The sequence below is a fragment of the Bubalus bubalis genome, chromosome 4 (assembly GCF_019923935.1).
Source record: "Bubalus bubalis isolate 160015118507 breed Murrah chromosome 4, NDDB_SH_1, whole genome shotgun sequence".
Classification (NCBI taxonomy): domain Eukaryota; kingdom Metazoa; phylum Chordata; class Mammalia; order Artiodactyla; family Bovidae; genus Bubalus; species Bubalus bubalis.
In genome coordinates, this window is record NC_059160.1 from 61,697,795 (window position 1) to 61,707,090 (window position 9,296).

Here is a 9,296-nt window from a genome sequence, read left to right on the forward strand (position 1 = left end):
AAGATGTTCAGTGAACTCATAAAAGTGATATTTGATGAAAATAACACATAGATATATTAGAATCAAATCATAGAGAAAGCATTATTAAATGTGCTTATAAAGCAAACTAAATATAAGATATATGAACATGAATAAATATAAAGTATATGTAAACATATCCAAAAATATGTATTGAAAATTTTAATGAAATAGAATAATACCATAAATAAGTAAAGAAATACAGTGAACCATGATAAACAACCTAAATGTCCGTCAAAATGAATGGATAAAGAAGATGTGGTACATATATACAGTGAAATACTATTCAGCCATAAAAATAATTAAATAATGCCATTTTCAGCAACATGGATGCAACTAGAAATTAATATACTAAGTGAAGTAACTCAGAAAAAGACAAATACCATTTGATATTACTTATATGTGGAACCTAAACTATGTCACAAATGAACTTATCTACAAAACAGAAACAGACTCACAGACACGGAGAATAGACTCAGTTCAGTTCAGTCGCTCAGTCGTGTCCAACTCTTTGTCATCCTATGAATCGCAGCTCTCCAGGCCTCCCTGTCCATCACCATCTCCTGGAGTTCACTCAAACTCACGTCCATCGAGTTGGTGGAGAACAGACTAGTAGCTGCCAAAAGAAGATACAGTGGAGGATAGATGGAATGGGAATTTGAGGTTTGCAGGTGGGAACTAGTGTATGTAGAATGGATAAACAACAAGGTCCTGCAGTATATTGCAAGAAATATACTCAATCTCCTGTGATAAACTCTAATAGAAAAGAATGTATGTGTATGTAAAACTGAATTGCTATAAGGCAGAAATTAATACAATATTGTAAATCAACTTTACTTCAATTTAAAACAAAAAGTCCCATGAAATGTAAAAACAAAAGAATTATAAAGATCTGGGAAGTATTTTTAAAACTATCAACAATAAGTTATCACATTTCCTTTTCTTTTGATAAAAGATTTTTTCCTTATTATTATTGGAATACTTGAAAATGAAAATGTTAGTCACTCAGTCATGTCTGACTCTTCGTGACCCCATGGACTGTAGCCCACCAGGCTCCTCTGTACATGGAATTTTCCAGGTGAGAAAGTGGAGTGGGTTGCCATTCTCTACTTATACTGATGCTAACCACCAATCATATTTTTACAGGATTAACAAATTGAAAAAAATTGTCTTTATCATCTTATAAATTCCTCTAATAATGTTGAAATAAAATAACAGAAGGCTGCCTTTTGTCTTGTAATCTGATACTAATCATTGCATACCTGGACTCTTCCAATGCTAATGTTATTTACAGGTACCTCTCTGAGGACATTTTCCCCAGGCCTGTATTTCCTGCCCAGTCCCCAAAATCTATTACACAAGAGATTCATTAGTAATGTTTAAGACAGGACCACCAAGGATATGTTTCTTTGTTTCACTTAATTAAAGATTAGGTCAATTTTTTTAAAAGAGAAATTCTGCCAGTTTAGAAATATGTCCTCTGCCAGAAATAACAGAATATCAACTTTCCCAACAGCAGAAGAAGAGCCCTACCTAGCCATTTAAACTACTGTTAGCTTTGCAGTTCCAGAGTAGATATCCAGGGCTAATTGGGAGGTAGGTTTTCTATTGAGAAAATCATCTGGTGTGGATGGAGGATGACTTAGTGAAAACTCTCCAACTTCAGAGCCCTCTGTGAGTAGGAGTCTGTGCTCCTAAGAATGGTCAGAGACCGCCCACATCTCTCCCCACCTCTCTCCCCACCATAAGATCTTCCTTGATGACTTTTTTCACCCTTTGCAACTTTCGGATTCAGTGGACATCTGAGGTTACAACTATCAGAGAAGTATTTTTTTTTAATCATTTTCTTTCCTTTTTCTGAACACTAGAACAATAGTTTCCTCTGAGGAAAGCATTTCTACAAAAATAACAGATATGATTTGTCATTTTAATATTTTATGAAAGGTTTCAACCACCCCTTATGAAGTGTGGCTTCTCAATATGAGTAGTAATTATAGGAGAGTCATTGATTAGCTATTTTTATGTATCTATATGATGAATTTCATCTAAATGAAGGGGAATTTTAGAAGGACACTCACCCTCATTTTAAACAAAAACTGTGTATAAATTATGTGAACTGTATCCCCATTGAGTGATTTATGTGCTTATGTTTCATCAGTTGGTGACCAAATTCTCTAATAGTCTTAGACATATTAATGGAAACCCAGTTTTTTAATATCTGTATCAATATCAGTGTCAATTAATTTAATGAGAGTATTGTTTAAAAGGCTGACTATGAGTAGCAGAAGAAAATAGTGGCATTTTTGGAAGAAAAGATTAGTCTCTGTCCTCAGTACACACAGGCTGACTGTGGTGGTTGGTAGGGAGTCTGATAACCTGGAGTTGTGCTGACAGGACTGAGGGGAGGTACCTGGGCTGCAGAGACAGTTCATTCCTGTCCCACCACCAGAAATGCTCTGGTGGCCCCTTTATGACCTTTAACCTGGTGTTGAGGCGAGGAGGTTAACTTTTAGGCAAAACATGCCCAGTACTTCCTTGTAATGGAAGCCTAGTTTATGCTGCACTGTGGGACTAGGCACCAAGTGGGAGCTTATATCCAACTTTCTTAGTGATAAGAAAAGAACTTTTTAAAACAACCAGGTGAAACTCCAAGTAACCATTTAATTGAAGCCTCTAAGCCAAATATTATCTTTTGATTCAGCAACATAGGAAGGTAACAAGGTATCCTGACAATGACTGAAGGATAGGAAATATTTGACTTAGCTGCTATGTAAGTTATCAGAGAGAAGGCCAAATATATAGTACTTTCTGGTCAAAGCAAAAAATTTCTAAATAACTTTTTCTTTTAGTCCAGGACTAAATAGGACAGAAGTCTTTTATTATGCTGCCAAGTAGCAAAGAATGATTTTTATATTTTAATGACCTCATTTTTAAAATGAAAGAGAATGGGCAACTGAGATTATATATGGTGTGTATAAAGTATGTGCATTTTAGATCATTTATAGCTCAAGCTAAAATATAAAAGTATCTAATCAACCCTTGTTAGAAAAAAAAAAGGGGGGGGGAACCTCAAGTGGAATTACATACTTAAAGAATGTATCATAAAAGAGAATGGAAATTTCACTATATGAAAAAACACACTCCTTGGTCTGAGTCAGAAGAGTACATAAAAATTTATGAATTTTACAATAACATATTTATTGAGCTTTCAATAAATGCTGAATGAGGTTAACTGCTGTGAAATCTCGATGAATAAGACAGAGCCCAGTCTCAATAAAATTACATTCACATATTTAGTTGTAACAGAGAAGTATAGTGGGCTAGAGGGGAAAAAGAGAAGCAGAGAATTTACACAATGAAGTTTCAAGAAAAGTTTTTGTAGGAAGTAAGTACACTAGCCAAAACTTGCTAAACTTTCAGGTTTCAGTATCAGTTTAGTGAAGGGAAAAGCAGGGGTGGAAAGCTGGTAATGAACAGAGCTGTATCAGGAAACAGACTTCACTTAAACTTGTAGAGAGATGTCATTTTGGTTTGTGGAAAGCAAAGGTCCTTCTTTGGTGGAAGCACTCTGAAGAGTTGCTTCATAGGTAACAGTCCTTTCTAAACATGAACATCCTCATCACAGGAGTGTGTTATCAATGGGTCAAAAACTGCAAGCACTTCCGGTCCTATTAGTCAATATTATAATTTTGCCTTATAAGGTATAGACAAAATCCATGCAATTCACACATTTATGATTAACATTAAGCCGTAATTTAACTATAAACATTAATTTCAATGGATATCCTATATAGTCATAGATGACATAAAATGAACATCACCACAAAAATATTGCTGAAGAAGCACAAAGGATGGTAGATATTGTACCAGACAAATGATGTGTGTGAAGAACTGCCCCCAACATACTGCCAGAAAGAAAAAAAGTGCTCTGCAACTGCTGTTCGCTTTTCAGTTTTCTTTTTTATTTCTATTTGGTAAATTTTGTAATTATGAAAAACTTTTGTACTTAGAAAAGTGTTGACAAAATAGTGGAGCCAGTTCCCAGATATCCTTCACCCAGCTCTCCCTATTGGAAGCATCCTGCATAATCACAGTATAATTATTACCACTAAAGAATTTATACTGTAGGCAAATACTAATAACTGAAATACAGATTTAAGGATGGGTCTTGGTCACGGCCAGGCCAGGCAGGCAGTGAGGGTGCCTCCTCCATCACTGTCATGAGTCTGTGTTTATTCTCTGTGCGTCCCGCGCCAGCGAGTCAGTGGCAGAGCAGCACACCGTCTCCTGCCAAGAGTCCCCAGTGCCCATGGCCTCAGCTCGCATGGAGCATCAGGTGACCCCAATGCGGTAGGCAAGTCCACAGAGGCACAGAGAGGAGAGAGTCTCAGAAGAGACAAAGATTCAAGAAAAAGATAATTAAGTAAAATTAAAATAAATTAAATACAGATTTTATTTGGATTTTCCTAGTTTTTCCTCTAATGTCATTTCTCTGTTGCAGGATCCAATTCAAGTTAAATAATTGAAAAGGAATTGTCATTTGTCCTTGGTCTCCAACTCCTGTCTCATCCTGTCTCCCCTTGTCCTTCCGTGACCATGAAAGTACAAACAACTGAGGTTAAATTCCTCAGGATGGGTTTGTTCAGTTGCTTATAATAATTTCTTAACGTCATACAGCAGCAGGTAACTTGTTTATGTTCAGTTCAATCACTCAGTCAGGTCCAATTCTTTGTGACCCCATGAACTGCAGCTAGCCAGGCCTCTCTGTCCATCACCAAATCCCGGAGTCTACCCAAACCCATGTCCATTGAGTCGGTGATGCCATCCAACCATCTTATCCTCTGTCATCCCCTTCTCCTCCTGCCCTCAATCTTTCCCAACATCAGGGTCTTTTCAAATGAGTCAATTCTTCGCATTAGTTGGCCAAAGTATTGCAGTTTCAGCTTCAACATCAGTCCTTCCAATGAACACCCAGGCCTGATCTCCTTTAGGACGGACTGATTGGATCTCCTTGCAGTCCAAGGGACTCTCAAGAGTCTTCTCCAATGCCACAGTTCAAAAGCATCAATTCTTCAGGGTTCAGCTTTCTTTATAGGCCAACTCTCACATCCATACATGACCACTGGAAAAACCATAGCCTTGACTAGACTGACCTTTGTTGGCAGAGTAATATCTCTGCTTTTTAATATGCTATCTAGGTTGGTTATAACTTTCCTTCCAAGGAGTAAGCATCTTTTAATTTCATGACTGCAATCACCATCTGCAGTGATTTTGGAGTCCAAAAAAATAAAGTCTGATACTGTTTCCACTGTTTCCCCATCTATTTCCCATGAAGTGATGGGACCAGATGCCATGATCTTCGTTTTCTGAATGTTGAGCTTTAAGCCAACTTTTTCACTCCTCTTTCACTTTCATCAAGAGTCTCTTTAGTTCTTCTTTGCTTTCTGGAATAATGGTGATGTTATCTGCATATCTGAGGTTATTGATACTTCTCCCAGCAATCTTGATTCCAGCTTGTGCTTCATCCAGCCCTGCGTTTCTCATGATGTACTCTTCATATAAGTTAAATAAGCAGGGTGAAAATATACATCCTTGACGTACTCCTTTTCCTATTTGGAACAGTCTGTTGTTCCATGTCCAGTTCTAACTGTTGCTTCCTGACCTGCATACAGATTTCTCAGGAGGCAGGTCAGGTGGTCTGGTATTCCCATCTCCTTCAAAATTGTCCACAGTTTATTGTGTTCCACACAGTCAAAGGCTTTGGCATAGTCAATAAAGCAGAAATAGATGTTTTTCTGGAACTCTCTTGGTTTTTTGACAATCCAGAAGATGTTGGCATTTTGATATCTTGTGCCTCTGCCTTTTCTAAAACCAGCTTGAACATCAGGAAGTTCACGGTTCGTGTACTGCTGAATCCTGGCTTGGAGAATTTTGAGCATTACTTTACTAGCATGTGAGATGAGTGCAATTGTGCAGTAGTTTGAGCATTTTTTTGGCATCGCCTTTCTTTGGGATTGGAAAGAAAACTGACTTTTTCCAGTCCTGTGGCCACTGCTGAGTTTTCCAAATTTGCTGGCGTATTGAGTGCAGCACTTTCACAGCATCATCTATTAGGATTTGAAATAGCTCAATGGGAATTCCATCACCTCCACTAGCTTTGTTCATAGTGATGCTTTCTAAGGCCCACTTGACTTCACATTCCAGGATGTCTGGCTCTAGGTGAGTGATCGCACCATTATGATTATCTGGGTCATGAAGATCTTTTTTGAACAGTTCTTCTGTGTATTATTGCCACCTCTTCTTAATATCTTCTGCTTCTGTTAGGTCCATACCATTTCTGTCCTTTATTGTGCCCATCTTTGCATGAAATGCCCCTTTGGTATCTCTAATTTTTTGAAGAGATCTCTAGTCTTTCCCATTCTATTGTTTTCCTCTACTTCTTTGCACTGATCACTAAGGAAGGCTTTTTTATCTCTCCTTGCTTTTCTTTGGGACTCTGTATTCAAATGGATATATCTTTCCTTTTCTCCTTTGCTTTTTGATTCTCTTCTTATCACAGCTATTTGTAAGGCATCCTCAGACAGCCATTTTCTTTTTTACATTTCTTTTTCTTGGGGATGATGTTGATCCCTGTCTCCTGTACAATGTCATGAACCTCTATCCATAGTTCATCAGGCACTCTGTCTATCAGATCTAGTTCCTTAAATCTATTTCTCACTTCCACTGTATAGTCATAAGGGATTTGATTTTGATCATACCTGAATGGTCTAGTGGTTTTCCCCACTTTCTTCAATTTAAGTCTGAATATGGCAATAAGAAGGACTTCCCTGATGGCTCAGACGGTATAGCCTCTGTCTACATTGTGGGAGACCCGGGTTCGATCCCTGGGTGGGGAAGATCCCCTGGAGAAGGAAATGGCAATCCACTCCAGTACTATTGCCAGGAAAATCCCATGGACAGAGGAGCCTGGTAGGCTACAGTCCATGGGGTCGCAAAGAGTCGGACAGAACTGAGCGACTTCACTTTCACTTCACTATCACTTTCATGGCAATAAGGACTTCATGATCTAAGCCACAGTCAGCTCCCGGTCTTGTTTTTGTTGACTGTATATGTATATGACTAATTGTTTATGTAGTACTCATTAAATGCTCTTTCTACCAGAGTTACAATGGAGGGAAAATTTGGTATTGATATAGAAACTTAAAGATAAATAGCAAAATGGAAAAGTATCAGTGTTATTTGGATGACAATTCTAATACCAAAAGTAAAATATATAAAATGAAATAATTTCTTTGGTCATTGCAGTAACAGAAAACATTCAAGTACTGCACATGTGGCATATAGACTCTGTATAAAATGTCAAACTCAGCCATTTATTTGCATTTAACAGGAACCAAAATTTTAAGCAGCTTGTGAGTTCATTCAAACTTGGGAGTACTAAAGAATCAATAGGAGAAAAATAACACTATAATAAACAAAAAAAATAATGTCACATAGATGATCCTTTCTATATCTATAGCTAAATACATTTCAGACAGTAGAAGACAGAGTTTAGGTGAATTGAAAAATAGACATTCAAGAGCATGCAAGGAGATCTAAAAATATGGACAGTAGAACCATCTTATTTCAGAAAACCATGATAGTGAGGATACTTATAACACACATTGAAAGACCTGATAATCCCAGAGTTATGATCAGTCATTGTCAAGTAAAAGAATAAAATGAATATTCATTGAATTGATTGGATTTTCTTTTTTACCCAATGTCCACGGCCTCTTAATTTCATACAAGTTTTCTCAGTCCAGTGTCACTTGACTTTGTGAGGAGCTTGAGAAGAAGTACAAGTCAGCAATGAGAAACCATACACCATTACATACATTCATACTCCTGGGACTGACAGATGACCCTCCAATGCAGGTTCTGATTTTTATATTTCTGCTTGTCTCCTACTTATTAAGTGTAACTGGGAATCTGACCATCATTATACTCACTTTACTAGACTCTCGCCTTAAAACTGCCATGTACTTTTTCCTCAAACACTTCTCCTTTTTAGAAACCTTATTGACCACAGTCTGCATTCCCAGATTCTTATACAGCTTATCAACTGGGGACAAAACTATTTCCTATAATGCCTGTGTCAGTCAACTATTTTTCATCTTCCTTTTTGCAGCAACAGAATTTTTTCTCCTGGCCATCATGTCCTATGACCGCTATGTGGCCATTTGTAAACCTTTACATTATGCAACCATCATGAACAGTAGAATCTGTGGAAGACTTGTTATTTGCTGTTGGATAGCAGGTGGGCTGGTTATATTTCCACCACTTTGCCTGGGCTTAAATCTGGAATTCTGTGACTATCATGTCATTGATCATTTTCTCTGTGATGCCTCTCCTATGCTGAAGATCTCTTGTTCAGACACATGGTTCATAGAACAGATGGTTGTTGCCCTTGCTGTGCTGACTGATATTGGGACATTTCTGTGTGTAGTTCTGTCATATATATGCATCATCAAGGCCATCATAAAGTTCCCTTCTGCCCAGCAAAAGATGAAGGCCTTTTCTACCTGTTCTTCTCACATGATTGTGATTTCTATCACCTATGGCAGTTGTATCTTTATCTATGTCAAACCTTCAGCAAAAGATGAAGTGGCAATTAATAAGGGTGTGTTAGTGCTTACTACTTCAGTTGCCCCCATGTTAAACCCATTTATATATAGCCTGAGGAACAAGCAAGTGAAAGGAGCTTTTACTGACTTAATCAAAAGAATTTCATTGATTTCAAAGAAGTGAAAGAATGTTGAAATTAAGCATAAAATATGAATTTTAAAAGAGCATTTGTCCTTAATGTCATAATCTCATTACTTAACTTATGTACCCTGGTCTATTGTCTGTTTATATTAACTTTCTTATACCACTGTTATTATTTAATCTCTGATCCAAAACCATCTTTTCAATGCCTGTTGAAATAAATAGTTGAAATAAACCATTTCAACTCCTGTTGAAAATAAACTTTCTGCAAGATGACATCTCATATCAAAAGAATATGAAATTAGATTTCTATTAGAAGGGATTTGTCTAAACTCTAGTCTGGCTACAATCAATAAAATAACTATTAAATCGTGTGTGGAAAAAAAAATTGAATTCCTGAACTGATGGGAATATTAATGGAGTCGTAGTATCCATTGTCTTGCTTTAAATGTAAACATCCAAAAAGCAGAAAGTGAAGAGGAACTCAAAAGCCTCTTGATGAAAGTGAAAGTGGGGAGTGAAAAAGTTGG

At 37.2% G+C, this 9,296-nt stretch overlaps 1 protein-coding gene across 1 annotated transcript; it reads left to right on the forward strand.

The window, feature by feature from the left end:
• The first annotated feature begins 7,869 nt into the window (after positions 1-7,869).
• Positions 7,870-8,808, forward strand: LOC102411480 (olfactory receptor 6C2-like). Its single transcript, XM_006054322.2, has one exon. The coding sequence runs from the start codon at positions 7,870-7,872 to the stop codon at positions 8,806-8,808; it is 939 nt and encodes a 312-aa protein (XP_006054384.2).
• Positions 8,809-9,296: the final 488 nt, after the last annotated feature.